Source organism: Aulostomus chinensis, chromosome 1 (genome assembly GCF_037954235.1).
Source record: "Aulostomus chinensis isolate RoL2024-O1b breed Wild chromosome 1, RoL_Achi_v1.0, whole genome shotgun sequence".
In the NCBI taxonomy this organism is placed as follows: Eukaryota; Metazoa; Chordata; class Actinopteri; order Syngnathiformes; family Aulostomidae; genus Aulostomus; species Aulostomus chinensis.
The window spans coordinates 48,732,901-48,750,221 of NC_141320.1; the positions used below are offsets into that span (position 1 = coordinate 48,732,901).

The 17,321-nt window shown below is 46.0% G+C and overlaps 1 protein-coding gene across 1 annotated transcript; it reads right to left on the reverse strand.

The window, feature by feature from the left end:
• Nucleotides 1–14,923: 14,923 nt before the first annotated feature.
• On the reverse strand, nucleotides 14,924–16,480 carry LOC147272011 (carbonyl reductase [NADPH] 1-like). Its single transcript, XM_086202787.1, has 4 exons — nucleotides 16,396–16,480; nucleotides 16,066–16,274; nucleotides 15,895–15,948; nucleotides 14,924–15,746 (listed from the first exon to the last, which is right to left on the reverse strand). The coding sequence occupies exons 1-4, from the start codon at nucleotides 16,478–16,480 to the stop codon at nucleotides 15,573–15,575; spliced, it is 522 nt and encodes a 173-aa protein (XP_086058913.1). The 3' UTR covers nucleotides 14,924–15,572.
• Between the last annotated feature and the right edge of the window lie 841 nt (nucleotides 16,481–17,321).

The window sequence follows — 17,321 nt, forward strand, 5'->3', positions numbered from 1 at the left end:
AAGTCATCCATTCATGTCAGTGATGTCACTTGGCAGGACTGTCACTGCCGTCTCATTCTAGAAAAGAATCCAGACTCCACCTGTGGCTCCATGCTAACTGATGGACCTCTGGTTGGAGGCTGGACGATGATGTTTGGTCTGGGGGGGTTAAGATGGTGGGGCTGTTTCAGTTCTAGTGCTGAAGGCTTTCACCATGACAGTCAGACTCTCCTCTGTCCTTCATGGTCCCTCAAATGTGCAGTGTGGACCTCACACACTGAATTTAGCCTGAAAACTCTTCATGAACAGCAGGAGACTCAGAGTCTCTGTGGCGCCCGGCTGTTAACAGAGAGGCTGGTGGTTGGAGCCCCCCAGGGACCAGGACCAGGCTCTACTGGTGCTGAGGACTCTGTTGATCAGCTGCTGAGTTGCTACTTGATGTCAACATTGGTCTGTTTCATCCTGAGTAGTTTGATCCTAGCAGAGTCGCTGCATCGATGATCTGAATGTGGACGGACAGATTGACCCTCCACAGCAGACGCCTGTCACAGATCTCTGGATGAGACACTTTGAGGTAAAGCCAGGTTCTGCCAGTCCCACTCACATGTTTCAATCACATGTTCAGAGATGGGTTTGTTGTTCCTGAATCCATTTCTTATTTTCTGATCACCTTGTGGATTGTTCATCATTCTCCTCATCACCATACTTTAGGTTGCAGTACGAACACCTGAGTTAGTCTGGGGTTGCAGGAATCATACAGCATCCAGATAATAGCAGGTTGAAACATTTATTTAAAAGAGTTTAACATGGTTACACACACACACACACACACACACACACGCAGCCTTTCTTTGGTATAAAATGGTCTGTCACGTTCTCTCACATTGCACAACAACACAACAAACAAAGACGGCAGGTCCAGTGTGGTCCTGAAAAGACCACTGGACTGCAGGGTCCCAGTATCACTGGTGACAATGGTTTTACCAGCTGGGACCTTGGACAAGAACTTCTCAGAGGAAACTCATCATGGAGGCTCAGTGAAGAAAACTAGACCTGAGCTGCCTGCTGGAACCTAGCAGGTGAAGGACAGAGCTCCACCTCTTTAGAGACACCACCACTGTGGGCTCATGTTGGCAAAAGAAGTGGGTCAGTTTTTGACACACACACACACACACACACACACACACACACACACACACACACACACACACACACACACACACACACACTTGGATATATATGCCTTTAACTGCCTCAATTACTGCAGGAACCAACCAGAACCATCCAGAACCAGAACCTCTATATCTGATTCTGGGTCTGTTTGTTTCCATAGGCTAGCACACGGCACAGGTCGGCCTGGTTTTAGAAAGTTTCTTGGTATCCTTATTATCAATAAAGTATCAAATATTTTGCATAATAAATGCATGCATGGCCTCATATTTTGCCATTTTAAAGTGCTTTAAGTTGACGGTGCCCACCTGTCGTGTCAATGTTTCTATGTTTGTCTGTTCGGGTCTGAATGAAAGAGGAGGTTTTCTTGGTCATGTGACGTGGATGAGAGTTCAACTAGAACTTCCTGCTTCAACAGGATTTGAGTTTGTTGGGATTTTGTCAAAGACACCAACCAAACCTCTGAGTGGTGCAGATGTCTGCTGCCTCCTCAGAGCAGACTGGAGCTCAGCCTCACTCACCTGTGGGAGCCCCAGCAGAGCCACCGGGTGATGGAGTTTCAGTTTAGGCTCCAAGGTCCTGGATTGAATTGGTGTTTTGTGTTTTTAGGCCTCCTGGCACCGATGAATGACTGAACCATTGTTCCAGAGGGAGCTGGTGTCAGGTCAGTCCCTGTTTCTACAAGACCTCCTGCTGCAGAGCCACACTGGGAAACATCCATCCATCCATTTTCTTCCACTTATCCTGTTTAGGATTGTGTGTGTGTGTGTGTGTGTGTGTGTGTGTGTCAAGTCAAGTCAAGTCACAACAAAGTTCTCTCATGACTCTTTACTAGTAGAGCAGGTCCAGCACCAAACTCCTTCAATGAACCTACACCCAACAATTCTCCACCAGCAGCACATCCTGCAACAGTGGTGATGAAAACCTTCCTTTTCACAGGCAGGAACGTTGAGCAGATCCAGGATCAGTGGGGACGGACGTCTGCTTTGACTGGTTGTGGGGAAAGAGAGCAGGAGAGCAGGGCAGAGACAAAGACAGAGAATGCTCTCCTAAAACAAGGCCTGTTCAGTCAGTGGTAGAGCAGAGTGGAGCAGAGGCAGCGTGCTGGGCCCAGAACCCAGAGGTCGATGGATCAAAACCATCCTCTGCTAAAAGAAGAAAAATAAAATGAACCAGTGTCTTCAGAAATGTGTGTCTGTTAAAAAGAGGTTCATAAGGATTTTGTCTTCCTCCACAATCACCAACCATTGTGAGAGTTAACAACAGTCCACTTTCTGACTGAAGCAAAAGTAGACTTCAAAAGGTTTTTCTGATTCAACATAGCAGCTAAATTTCCATTTCCATTTCCTGAACAGGACAGGTTAAAAAAAGGGAATGTCATGACCAAACTGGGAAACATCCATCCATCCATTTTCTTCCACTTATCCTGTTTAGGGTTGTGTGTGTGGGAGGGGTGGGAGGGGTGAGGGGGGTGGGGTGGGGGGTGGGCTGGAGCCTATCAATGTGAAACATTTGAAATTCAGATCCCTCTTCTTTTGACAATCCTGCTCCAGCAGAGTGGCTCAGCAGAAGAGAGCTGGGCCCAGAACCCAGAGGTCAATGGATTGAAACCATGCTCTGCTAAAAGAAGAAATAAAATGAACCACAACCAGGCTCTACAATCAGTACCCCCCCCCCCCCCAATCTGGGAGCAAAGGTTTGCACCTACAGCTCTTAAGGAGCTTCCTTGGGCCACTCTCCCCTTTTGGCTCCACCCCCTTGAAGGAAACCACCAGGAAGAGGTGAGGACTGACCGTGACGACTGAAACTGCCACATTTACATGAGACAAACTAGATCAACACTAAATACCAGGCCTTGCACACTGATTCCCACTGACTGACACTGGGGTCTTCATTTTCCACAGGCAGGATGGCCGGTCCCCCTGTGCTTCCCAGGTCCCTCCCTGGAACACATGGCATAGAAAATGTTTCACATGTTTGCTGATTCAATAAACCTCACCATTAACATGTGTGTGTGCCTATGATTTACATAAACTGTTAATACCAAGACAAATGCTAGCTTCAATTAATCATTTATGTCATGGAACCCTTGGTCTCCATTACATTGGTCAACCAGAGAAGCTTCAACTGGTGACGCTCATTCAATCATAACTTGTTCTGTTGATCAGAGGAGCTGCTGGGTGATGAATGCTGATGTTTGTCCACTGGTGTGATAAAGTGTCACCCTGTTACTGAGATGTGAATGAACACCTCCTCAGGTCAAAGCTGCAATGAAGTCAAGTCATCACCCTGTAAAGCACCAAATAACAAAAGTTACACTTTACAAGTAGAACAGGTCCAGTTCAACACTCCTTAAATGAATTTACACCCAACAATTCTTCATGAGCAAGCACATCCTAGCTTAGGCCCAACTTTTCTTGGCGCTCTCCCAGATGCTTGGGAGCTGCTGGGGGAGCGCTAGTTGGGCCTAAGCTAGGCGCTAAGCTAAGGTGGTCTGCACCAGCTAGTGATGGCTGGCTAGCTCTCGCAGCTTTGGTGCAGAGCCGCTGCAGGTCCAATTCAACCTCGCTAAGCCTCACCTCCAACACAACAAAAAACTACATTTAACACACTTATCAGTATCACTAAAGGAGGCAGAGGAGGAACAAAACATGTGGCACTCTGAGCAGGAGAGAGGAGAACAAGAGGGAGAAGCCATCGTTAGCTTAGCGTGTTTACAAGGCAGAAAGACTGTTGCTACCAGAATGATGGTCTTTTAAACTTCAGCCAAATAAAGCAATTAGGTATTAATTTTTGGTGGGTAATTAGTCAACGAAATAAGGAATTAGCAGGGAGGATCACACTTTAGCGAGCACAATGAAGCAAGGCTCTACGTTCAGCAACACAGAAAAAGGAGTTGAGGTCACAGGCTTCCTGCAACCAAGGTCAAAAATCCAGGACGGACGAAGGGGAGGACAACAAAGACAAAGACACAAGAAACAGAGATAATAACCATAAACTCCATAACAACCATAACAAATATAACCATACAGAACATATATAACAAATATAACAAGAAAAGCATTAAAAAATATGTCACCTCTGGTCAAATACTCTGATTTGCATTTGTGTCTGTCAGCATTTTCATTTTCATGTTAAAGCCTCCAGAATGAGGGGAGGGGTCAGGGGCAGTTTTCTGTGTCGTCTGCAAACTGAATTACAGGAAACCTGAACTTCCACTGTCAATGTATCCAATTGATGAATAATTGTTTGATCTATACATAGATAACTTGTAGTTATTGCACACACACACACACACACACACACACACACATTTTGTGAAACAACTCAGGAGTCATCAGGTGTTTTACTCAGAGGGATTCATTCATGATAAATGAGCATGGAGGAGACGCAGTAATCATCAACACAAGCGTCACATGAGCAGGTCACCACCCACTGTCACTGATTGGTTCTTGTAAGAATCACTCCTAACGCCATCAGGAGGTCATTTTTTGTCCTGCCCTGTCTCAACTGTTGGAGCACAACTACAGCCTGAACTCTGCCACTACCTTATCCCTCCCTAACAACCTCATACAGACCCACTATCTGGACTAGCCTGACCCCCCTGACCCTCATCAGTCACTCGTAGTGCCTCCCACTGGAGGGAATAGGAGCGTCTGTGAGCTCTGACTGTTGGGATGGACATCCATGTGATGAAGAGCTGTTTTAAACAGGGAATCATTTGACCTCTTGACCTGTGTGGGCAGGTACAGAGGGACAATTCCATCATGAACAATAATATTACTAAACAAATGGGTCTTTAGCTTCTTTCTAAAGGTGTCCACAGCGTCCTCATGTCCAGTGGGAGAGCATTCCAGAGTCTAGGAGCTGCAACCTGGAAGGTTCACTCTCCTTCAGTGAGGCTGAATCCCTGTGGTCAGTGAGGATAAGGGACCCCACAGGTGTCACTAAAGTGCTTTAGACTGCAAAGGACACAGCTGATCAAGCTGGGATCAACTGCTGTGGTGATCAAGGTATCATCATATATAACAAACAAAGAAAACAGAGTTGAGGAAAAGCACACAAAGAAAAAACTATGAACATAAACAGAGCATCTTCTACACCAGATGTCACAGGGCTCAGTAGACCTCTGGTTTGACCCCTAGCAGGTCCAGTCTCCAGGGTGCCCCCATCATTCTGCTTTTCAGTTGCAGGACATGCAGCAGAATCCCATCGCTCCTCTGCAGAAGAACATATGAGAGCATCTGCTTGCTCTTCTCTGGCTGGACGTAGGGGAGAGTCTGTTTGCTCTTCTCTGGCTGGACGTAGGGGAGAGTCTGTTTGCTCTTCTCTGGCTGGACGTAGGGGAGAGTCTGTTTGCTCTTCTCTGGCTGGACGTAGGGGAGATTCTGCTTGCTCTTCTCTGGCTGGACGTAGGGGAGAGTCTGTTTGCTCTTCTCTGGCTGGACGTAGGGGAGAGTCTGCTTGCTCTTCTCTGGCTGGACGTAGGGGAGATTCTGCTTGCTCTTCTCTGGCTGGACGTAGGGGAGAGTCTGTTTGCTCTTCTCTGGCTGGACGTAGGAGAGAGTCTGTTTGCTCTTCTCTGGCTGGACGTAGGGGAGAGTCTGTTTGCTCTTCTCTGGCTGGACGTAGGGGAGAGTCTGCTTGCTCTTCTCTGGCTGGACGTAGGGGAGAGTCTGCTTGCTCTTCTCTGGCTGGACATAGGGGAGAGTCTGCTTGCTCTTCTCTGGCTGGACGTAGGGGAGAGTCTGCTTGCTCTTCTCTGGCTGGACGTAGGGGAGAGTCTGTTTGCTCTTCAGAAGTTTGCTGGACCTTCACTTGAAGGTCATGATTTTCCTCTTTCAAACAGCTTTTTAAATCATGAAGATTTCCCAGGATTTCCCTCTGAGCCCTGTTCCTTTTCTTCTTTTGTGTTCTCAGTGCACATCGAAGACTCTGAACTTCACCGTTCAGACTGTCACACTTTGTGGGGTCCTGGTCCTTCCTTGATTCAAGGTGGGCCAACTCAGCAGTGAAGGTCTCTGTCTCCTGAGATGCAGTAGAAACTCGTCTCCTCAAACATCCATTTTCTGCCTCTCTCTCCTCACTCTGGGATCTCAGCTGTTCAAGAGTCGTCTTCTTCTCAGTGAGTTCTTCTCTCATTTTGTTCTTCTCTGCCTGGATGGAGTTGAGCTCACACTTGAGGTCACACTTCTCCTTGTAAACCATCTTCACCTCAAGCTGAAGATTGTGGACTTGTGTGTTCAGGTCTCTGATCTGAACCTGGTTCTCCTCCCTCACAGATTCAAGGTTGCCCACCATGGCAGACATGTTCTCTACCAGCTGATATGCAATAATCTTCTCTTGTTCAAGACTAGAAACCTGTCCCCACAAATTCTGGTTTTCTGTCCATCTCTTGTCACACAGAGACTGAAGCTGATCAAGTGCACTTTTCTTCTCAGTCAGGTCTTCCTCAAGACATTTCATCTCCACCTGTTCACTCTCCCTCAGAGACTGAACCTGGGTCAGTTCTTTTCTGAGCTCATTGTTCTCTCCATCAACCTTCCTCCCCTCACGCTGAAGACTGTGGACTGTTGCGTTCAGATCTTCTATCTGAGTCTGGTTCTTGTCCTGGACCGTTTTGAGGTTGGCCACCACAGCAGTGAGGTTCTGGAGCTCCTGGATTGCTCTTTTATTCTCACGTTCAAGAGTAGAAACTTGTTCCCTCAAATTCTGGTTTTCTGCCTGTGTGTTGTCACACAGAGACTGAAGCTGCTCAAGTGCAGCTTTCTTCTCAGTCAGGTCCTCCTGCTCTGTCAGCCTTAGAGATGGAGGAGCAGGATCACATTGACCAGGATCATTCAGTGGATAAATACAGCTCCTACTGAGATCCACCAGATCTCTGAATGCTCCAACTATACAATCCAATGGAGTCATAGCCTTCTGTCCTGGGTTGATCTGAAGATCTTGAGCCAGACTAAATCTCCTGGAACTGTCAAGTGTTTAAAGACCAAAACTGCCCCAGAAATGTGGAGTCTGGGTTCTTTTCTATAATGTGACGGCAGTGACAGTCCTGCAGAGTGACATCACTGACATGACTGGATGACTTCAGTCACATGACTGGATGACAGTGTAGATGCCAATGTAGAGGTTGGGGAAATAGTCTCTGAGAATCCAGCTTGAAGCCACGCCCTCCTTGTTCTTCAAAAACCCAAACAGCGACCATCAGTCTCCCTGAAATCCTGTACTTGGGTTCAGTGTTGCTGTTCCATTTTGCAGCAGTAGGTGTCGCTGTGATCCCAGGTTCAGTTCAAGAGTCCCAACTCCAGCTCATGTTGGTGACCTCAGTGGCAGGTAAAATGGTGCTTCAGTGGATCATGTGATCAACTCATGTGTGTCCTCACTGCTCCACGGGTCTGTCAAATGTTCTGTAAAAAGTTGGACCCAGCAGAGCTGCTAGATTAGGAGTTGATGGAGTCGTTGAAGCCCTGATTTCTGGGTCTCAGTCTTTTTACTCTCTTGGCTCCACCCACACAGGGAAGGAGAACATCCTCATAGAGAGTCAGTGTTTTTCCATGTTTAACCCAATCAGCTCTCAGTGGTTAAGAACAGGTGAGTTAGTGAGTGTGGTTCGTTCTAATCTGATGTCCAAGCTGCAGGGAACAGCAAAGCCAAACAGTACAGAAGCCTTTCAGCATTCATGCAGACTGGAAAGAGGCTGAAATGCTCCCTGCTTCTGGAAGGAGCAGAGATGGAGCCAGAAAAAACACAGAATTTACCCAGACTCTGATTTGAACTAGCAAGAGACTCAAGCTGGTCATGAAGTATGATTGGCTGCCTCTTCGTGATGTCATTCACACACACCCGTATAATCAGGATGTGAGCTGAGGGGTGGAGATCGATGAGTCCTGGAGACGTTCAATAATGTCCACAACTTTGGCACCAGGAAGACAGCAGGTGATGGCACCTGGGAGTTCAACAGACCTGATGATTGAACCACCAATCACAAGGATTTCAGCCTCCATTGTAAACAGAGAGTTTAGATGAGAGAGAACCTGCTGTCAGCCTCACCAGTCAGGGCAGTGGCAGAGGCAGCAGAGTCGAATGAAGCAGGACCACCTGGCAGGTCTCAGCTGGAGGTGATGTCATCACTGGCCTCAGTCCTCACCAGTGCTCTGCCTAGCAACAGGGACGATGGAGAGAAACCAGTAGAAGCACTCTGAGAGTTGGAGACAGCAGGAGGAGAGACACCACGACAGAGATTCCCATGGGAAACTGTTGGATCCACTCAGGACAAACTGGACAGACACAGATCAAAGACAGAATTGATGATGATGTCATCAGGGCTTTGATGGTGTCTTTATTTGTACCTAGAATTCTGTCTTTGATCTCAGGAGGACATGAAAGAAACCCAATTGAGGAAAGTAGAGGAGAACATTCAGCTTCATTAGAAACACTTGAACTGTTGAACAGTAGAATTTGTTAGAAACAGTTTACAACACTGAGTGACAGGATTGAAGAGGGAAGAGTTTTGTATTTTCAGTTTAATTCTAACTTTAAACTGTGGATGAACATTTTTAGTCGTTCATATTCTAACATACAGAGGAAGTCATGTCATTCCCTTTTGAAGAAAATAAAAAACATGTGAAGCTCCTCCCCCCAGCTCCAGATGGACAGACAGACATGAGAGAGGCCAGGAAGCAAAGAAGTGTTGTGCTCCTCTCCAGTGCTCTGGTGTTGTTGTGTTCTTCTCAGCTCCATCATGAAGACCTGCTGGCACTGGGCGCTGGTGGAAGTTTGCAGCTCTCACTGGAAAGTCCTGAGGCTCCTCCCACTCTGAAGCAGGCAGTTGCTCCCAGCCAGCCCACACTTTCACTCTCTGGTGTAGGAGTGAAGAACAAAATCAGAATCAAGAACCATCACTCTTTCATTGGGGCTCCTTTCTCCTTGTTCTGATCCAGAAACTCAACAGCTTCTATCATTGATTTGACAGGAAATGTTGATGACACACTGGGATTTTTGTTCTCCTGCTGTCACTGTCAAGTGCAGCTTAACATGAGAGGTAGCAGGATCATTCATGTGTTCATGTTTCCAGCAGACAAGGAGGAAACCTGGGAGGACTTCAGTGACTTTGATCACTGGTTCTCACTTCATGTGTGAAAGCTTTTGTTTATGAAGTTTGAACAGAGCCAGGAGTTGAACCTAGAATCTTCTGATCCAAAGTCAGACGTGTTGTCCATTGCGCCACCAGACCTACAGAGGGGAGGGGCTTCTACAAAAAGAGTCAACATTTATATGAAAGAAAATTTCAACGCTATGGTGGCATTTTCTGTTTTTGTGCTGTCTGATTGTCTAAATATCAGGTTTAGATCAATAAATGAACACTGGAACACCAAAAGAGAAAACAGTAATTAATAAAAGATGATCAACTGTTTTTTAATAAACATTTATTATTTAACATGAAACGACTGACTTTTTTAAAGAAGAAAAAAAGAAAGAGAACCTGCATCATCCCAGCCATGAAGACCTCAACATGGTTGAAGAGAAAGTCTTGGGGTGGATTCTTGTGTTTTGCAGCATCCTTGATGAGTCTGCATAGAAACATTGGTGTTGTGGACCCACATCCACCAGGAGTGGAGCTCAACCAAGAAGAGCAAGAGGGGAATGTTTCTGGAGGAGTTTAGTTAGGAGTTAGTTTATTTGACAGCTGATTGGAGACGTGGGTCAAAACTGACCGTTACCATGGAGATGGGAACAGAAAGCTGACACAAGAGGAAGGTTCCAGCTCTGAAAAAGGAGTTTGATCAAAATCTTGAACTGCCAGTAGAAATATCCTTTTGTATGTTGACCTTTGTTGACAGAAGTCACTTTAGCTTGGCAGTGAAAAGAATGGCTGCTAGCTTGACAAAGAACTGCACAAGATTGAGAGGCTAACTTCCTGTTGGACGACTGAAAGACCCCATCTCGGAGATGCTAACTTCCTGTTGGACGAAAAAAGATCCAGACATAATCCTCCTCTGAGTCCACAGACCTGAGCACCGCTGCTCTGACTACCAGGTTACCTCCTGGTTATCAGGGTGAAGTCAATAAAATAATTAATAATAATAATAAAAGAAATAAATAATACTAAATCAAGGCCAGTTTAATAAATGGTACAGCAGAGAGGAGCAGAGGAAGCGTGCTGGGCCCAGAACCCAGAGGTTGATGGATCAAAACCATCCTCTGCTAAAAGAAAGGAGCCAAATAAACCTGGTTGTTTTGAAATGTGGATCTGTTAAAAAGAGGTGGTGAGATGCTAACTTCCTGTTGGACTATAGAAAGACCTCATCTTGGAGATGCTAACTTCCTGTTGGACGACTGAAAGACCTCATCTCGGAGATGCTAACTTCCTGTTGAACTACTGAAAGACCTCATCTCGGAGATGCTAACTTCCTGTTGGACGACTGAAAGACCTCATCTCGGAGATGCTAACTTCCTGTTGGACTATAGAAAGACCTCATCTCGGAGATGCTAACTTCCCGTTGGACTACTGAAAGACCTCATCTCGGAGATGCTAACTTCCTATTGGACGACTGAAAGACCTCATCGCAGAGGCCCTCAACAGATGATGTGGCACGATCTACCAGCAGCACTTTACTGCCACCTTTTGGTGAGGAACACCCATAAAATAGAAAGTGGTCCAAAAATTGAAACCAACAGATGTCAATATTGGCCCCAACAAAACAAAACAACAACAAATGTTCAAACGCACTCACAATTTTAGGTCGACTGTGTACATGATGGATTCCTGCTTGAGGCTCGATGTCTACTTTACACTGAAGGAAATCAGTCAGTTCTCTTAATCTCTTGAATCATTTCCACATTTATAGTTTGTAAAATTGAAGTGTGTTTATGTGCGTTATTTATTTTTGTTGTTTTTTTGATCATATCGTGTTCTACAGGCACCTGAGACCTCCTGGTCTCGTTTTCTTCCAGTAAACAAGTAGAAGCGCCTCTAAACTCTTCGGAGGGACGATTCATTCTGTCTTAAATGCCCACAAACGATTAACCTCACGAACTCAGAGCTCGAGACCTCACAAAGACACAAAGCCGCTTCTTCCATTCATTCATATCTGCTGCTTCAGGAGCTGCAACATCATGATTCTGCAGCTTTGGCAAACAGGTGACCGGTGGCGCACATTTACATTTTCATCCTGTGATTTAAACAGATACACCCACATGCATGCGTCAGTTACAAGAGAAAACACACACACACACTTCTAAAAGCCCAATCTTCACACACATTCCCAAAAGCACACAGCCTGTTGATGTTACATGACATGTCAGACGGAGCTGTTACTTCACTTTCTATAGCAGCCGTGTTAGGCACTTTTAATCCTGTCTCTGTTCTCGCCGCATCCACAGCTTCTTCACTTATTCTTCGCTGCTCTCTCTCTCTCTCTCTCTCTCTCTCTCTCTGTAGGACTGTTTTCTTTGCCAATTCCCTTTAATACAACTATGATCATAAAATAATAATAACAGTAATAAGTTACATTTGTGAGGCAACTTTCATTCAGAAAATTGCAGCTCAAAGCAATTTACAACAAAGATGGAGGAACATTAAAAACATGTAAACAGAATCTCAATATCATTTTGCTACCCCCAAAAAAAGGGTTTCCCTCTCAAAACAGTGTCTGTTTTTCCCTCTTGCGTCGCTAATCTGTGACTCCAGAAAGCAGAAAGAGCCAGCCACGTATATCTAGCTTGAAGCTAATGGAGACTGACAGCTAACAACTGCTAAACAGTGTCTGTTTACAAACCCTTGCGCTCATCTTCTTTGTCCAATCGTATGATCACAAGTCCACACTTTGATTTAGCATAAAAACCAACGAGGTAGAAGTGGTTCAACTGAATGCAGCAGCTGGTTGTGCTCAGTGCTAACGAGAATAAGCCCCAAACCAAAAACCCAGTGTTTTGTTGGTTTATTGGTAGTTATTACTTATTCTGAGGCCTTTTAATGAGAAAGCAGTGGCTGTATACGTCCAAAGGTGGAATATAGTCTGATAAGAAACTACAAATGACCAACAGAAGCAGCACAATCGTGTAGTCGGTAGTTGAATATCAAATGTATGCGTACACAAATGCAGTCCAAAATATTTCTTTTGAAAAACATGGACTAAATACGATTTTCGCCTGGTTAATCCAAGCAATCCTGAACTTGACTATGAATTAAAGTGTGTTTTATCTTGCAATCTTAAACTTAGCTTAGGCAAATATTTGACTCAAGTTTGTCCGAGCCAAACTGAAGTCCTCCAGAACGATCATAGCGGAGCAGTGTCCAGGCCCGACACCTTCATTCACCTCCAAAACTTGATTCTGTGCTCCTCTAACGATGATCTGTGCACCACTGTCCGCCAGACACATGCTTGTGATGTAGGTCCCAGCTATGACCACTAGATGGTGGTGTTTCCCCTCATCACTCCCTGAACCACCTCCTGCCTGCTCTGGGTCTTGCCCCTGCTGAAGTTGTACTTCTCAGCCCAAAGCTGCCCGGTAGTGCCGAGTGTCAGCTTGGTGTCTCCTCTGGGACAAAGTGGGGAGTCCGGAGCTGCGGGGACAGGTTGCAGGAGTGGACGCTCGGCCGTCCCACAGAGCTGACACATCAGCGTCCCCCCGCTGAAGCAGCTTCTGACGTTGATGCTGCGTTTACGTCCCTGCGAGGGAGTACAGTCAGAAAAAAAACTGATGGTGTGAGCACAATTGTCGGAGAGGAGCTGGAAAAAAATGGCACAAAAGGCAAGATTTTGACTTTGTTGTCTTGCATTTCATGGACTCACACTCCGTCTGTGACATATAAACATGGCATTTAATCACTAACCCTTGAACTCAGCAAGCATCAGATGAATTCAAACAGCAACCAACAACTTGAGAATGTCCTCATTTGACTTTTTAGTTTCTTTATCAGCCTCGACCCCAAAGACCAGAACCTGGATCTCCTCCAGTCTCCTGCTGCTGGGCATCATTTGGTGTATTTAATAATGCAAGGGGAGGAATGAACAGCAGTGAGAGCGACGGTGACATCTAGTGGTGGCGGTAGGAACGACAGCAGCACTGACCCTTCCAGACTTTTTCATTAAACTACCTTGAAATGACACAAATGACAGAATCTGACCATTGCGGTTGTATTTTCTGATATCGTTCATTTGTCCTTTTATGTGCTTTGTCTTTTATGAATATTTTACCAGTCTTTTTTCACGAAAAGCTTGTTGCTGTATTTGTTCTGTGGTTCAATGGACAGTAATTGAGTCGAAGTACATTATTACTTGAGGAGACATTTCACCCAGAGATCAGTTGTTTTTTTTAATCAAGTATTTCTTATCAGGCTTCTTGAATTTGTGAAACTTTCTCCTGCGTGACTTCAACGTTCAGGAAACGCCAGTCACAGCAGAACCACACAAAACCTCCATTAACAAACTCTCCCGTTCCAGAGCAGCTCGTCCACTATCGTCTCTGAAATCTACCCAGTCAACATTCCCCAGTGTGACCCATTATTATAAAGTCATTTATTATATTTAACTATCTAGCGCCTGGGCAAGGTGAGATCAGCATCGGTCACAGCTGTCAAAAACCATCCTGGTCAATAATTATTAGCCACTGTGTGTGTGTGAGGAGTATTGATCCCTGTGTGTGAGGAGTATTGATCCCTGTGTGTGCTGAATTACTTGTGCTATTTCAGCTCTGCAGGGACAATAAAGTAATTCTAACGCTCATGCAGCAATTCCAAGCAAAGACAATGGTGGTCACTGCGATTATCACAGCCAGAGTGTGACAGCTTCCCTCAGCAGACAGCAGGATTACAGGATTATTGTCCCGCTGCCAACTAGTTTCATCTACAAGGTTATCAGAGCTTTTCTGTCATCTGACAGGACTACAAGTCCCACAAACACGGCGCCTGCCGCCACAACCCAGGTCAGGATTCAACCTCAGAGAGAGGGAGAGGGAACCATAGCTGATAAACTCAAGCGTAACAATTTGGATTTTCACTGGAAAATGTTTGTACAAATTCTTGTCTTATCACTCTGAAAACAATATCTGATTTCAATTCTCTCTCTCACTTGTTGCATTAACGCCGGCTCCAGGCCAAAATGATAACAAAAGCGTGGATGTGAACGTTGGAATGCTGAAACACCCCTGAGGAAGGTCGGCGCTGTGGCCAAAGGGTCCAGCGGTCCCCCTACTGGTGACCTGCAGGATCCGGCTGGAGGTGTCAGCTGTCAGTGACCATGACGCCTCCAGAATCGTACTTGTTTTTGAAAGAGTTACTTCACCCAGAAAGTGTATTTTACTGGTAAAGTACTCCAAAAGACTTGTTCTTTAACTTTTCTGCTTATTTGTGAAAGTCCCAGCCACGTATGTCTGCAGCAAGTCTGTCTAAAAATGTTGGTGAACTCAAGCACATCATCTGGTCTGCATCCAGCGTCGGCCCAATAATCCACAACCACAGCTGTCAGCTGTCGGTCTCCATTAGCTTCAAGCTAAATATATGTGGCTGGCTCTTTGGCAGCCATGCTAGTCGTGCATGCTGAGCTCCAGAGTCTTTAGTGTCACATTTTAGGCAATAAAATAGTCGGTTGCTTTACATTTGTGTTGCTGTCATGGTTTCATGCATGTTTGTGTTGTTGACTGAGAGGAAAATGAACGTTAGCATGTGGCTAAGCTGGTTAGCTAACATTACAAACAACACTTGTATTTATCTTTTGTATATTGACCCTCTATTATGTGTCTGCTCATTAATACGTTGACAAAGTGCCACTTTAGAAGTGCATTTATTATCAAATCATGTTTACATGAAAGCAGTACAATGTCTTTGATGTAAAAGCACAGGATTATGGGAAAGCATTCTTGAGCAGTGAAGCATTTTATTCCCTTTGACAACATTGAACATTTGTCCCAAAGGCACATTTTCCTTTTTCCAGTTTTCAGGGTAAAAAAAAAGAAAAGTAAAAATGCTCATAATACCAAAGGCAACGTCAACCAGAGTGACAACTGGGTTTAATCAAAAACACCAGCGTCTAGCCGGCGGTGAGAGAGCGGAATGCACAATTATTTTTACACTCAGCGGGAACAGAGATGCAGCTTCCTGGTTTAGTTTGACTAATTTGGGTTTTGTGTTCTTCAGGTTTTGGTTTAAACTCCATGATAGAAGGAATAATCTGAGAAAATAGATGGCAGCTTTGAACTGTTCCAGCTTCCACATACGGAAACAAGACACAGAAGCCAAATGTGAGCCAGAAGTTTAGGTCTTTGATTTGCCCTCAGGGAGAAGTAGAATCAACAACGCCAAAAAGTCTTAAATGCCACTTTAAATTGGGGGGGTGGATGAGGGGGGTGTGGGGTCAATGGGGTCCAGAATTTGTGTCAGTCAGATCAGTGCTGACAATGTGGGGCAGCGATCTTGCTCCCGTTCACCATGCCTGCACTTGTTTTTCAGAGACAAACTTCCCGTGAGGCTCTGTGGCTCCAGCGGGCAGCAGCGCCAGGTAGACTGGCGTCTCAGCGCCCTCGTCTGGTGACTTGGGGGCTTTGGGACCCGCCATGTCAGTGCGCACCCACCCTGGACAGCAGGCGTTCAGCAAGACCTGTGCGATGCAGGAAATGTGACAAGAATGAACGAGAATTTCACTGAATAGGAAAGGAGGTGAACAGGCTTTTCAGTCGTTGCAGACTTTTAACTGTAAAAACACAGCAAATCAAAACTGATGGAGCCTCTTGTTGAGAGCTGGTCACCTGGTCATGTGGTCTGTCCTTAGACAGGTGGCGAGCCAGGATCATGGAAAGAGTCTAAAAACACACACACATACACACACATCAGTGCATAAAGCAAGAAGCTGTGGAATATTGCGGTGCAGATGCTGATGAATGAATCCGTCTCCTGCTTTGTTCATTTCAGCTTCATACCGTCAGTCCTGTCTTGGACACACCGTACGCCGTCTCAGACCAGCCGTCCTTCTTATGTTCGCCCTTCTGGGTCACGTCAACAAACCGCTGCATGAGTCCCACCAGCTCCTCCTCCGTGATGTCCTCGCTACGGAAACGCTCCTGGAGCGCCGGGCTGCACTGCTTCAAGGTATGAGAGCCGACGAAGCTGGACACGTTCACCACACGACCTGAAACCCACCAACCAAAATGGCCGACGTTCACGGTGATTCTGGTTGGGTTTCTCTGCTACCTGACAAGGACCCGGGTTTGAGTGATAGCTAGAACTTTCCCACAGGGTTCTAAGTTTACAGGTTTGATGGACGTGATTGAGAGGTTCCGTTCCAGAAGTTCCTGTAATGTTCTGCTTTATCTGTATCCATCCATCCATCGTCATCTTCCACTTATTCCTCACTAGTAAGGGTCGCGGGGGGTGGAGCCTATCCCAGCGTCAACGGGCGAGAGGCGGGGTTCACCCTGGACAGGTCACCAGTCCATCGCAGGGCCAACACATAGAGACAGACAACCATTCACACTCACAGTCACACCGACAGTCAATTTAGAGAATCAATCAGCCTAGTCCCCAAATTGATGTCTTTGGACTGTGGGAGGAAGGGAAGTACCAGAGAGAACCCACACAGGAACAGGGAGAACATGGAGACTCACACAGGAAGATCCAGTGCTGGAGCCGGGACTCGAACCCGGAACCTTCTTGCTGTGAGGCCACAGTGCTGACCACTGCACCACTGGGCCACCCCTCTATCTGTGTGTGATTGTTAATAGAAGCCCTGCAGCGTTCTTACTCCAAATTAAACATTCGTGTCACTTTCCAACTGACTGGTCCTCGTCCAACCTCTCCACCTCCTGGGGGAATAAAGGCAAGGCAAGGCAAGGCAATTTTATTTGTAGAGCCCGTTTTCACAAACAGTTTGTCTCAAAGGGCTTCACATGGCATCATAACAACATCTCTGCCCTTAGACCCTCACATCGACTGAGGAAAAACTCCACAGAAAACCCTTTTAACAGGGAAAAATCTGAGAAACCTCAGGGTGAGCAACAGAGGAGGGATCCCTCACCAGGACGGACAGACGTGCAGTAGATGTTGTTACAGACAAGAAAACAGTTTATAACACAGAATGTGGGAAACACGGAAATGTTAATAACAGTTGAAGAAGGAAGCTTCTGGTAGGGGAGGCAGGGAGAGCAAGCCAGCTTGATGGGGGACTGGATGGCAGACT

Bases quoted from the DNA above. Each gene is read 5' to 3' on its own strand.
- LOC147272011 (XM_086202787.1), bottom strand. From the start codon at position 16,480: ATGACGATGGATGGATGGATACAGATAAAGCAGAACATTACAGGAACT. The intron at 15,949-16,065 runs GTATGAAGCTGA...GTGTGTTTTTAG, and splicing joins TGTCCAAGACAGGACTGACG to ACTCTTTCCATGATCCTGGC. The intron at 15,747-15,894 runs GTGACCAGCTCT...TGCATCGCACAG, and splicing joins AGGACAGACCACATGACCAG to GTCTTGCTGAACGCCTGCTG.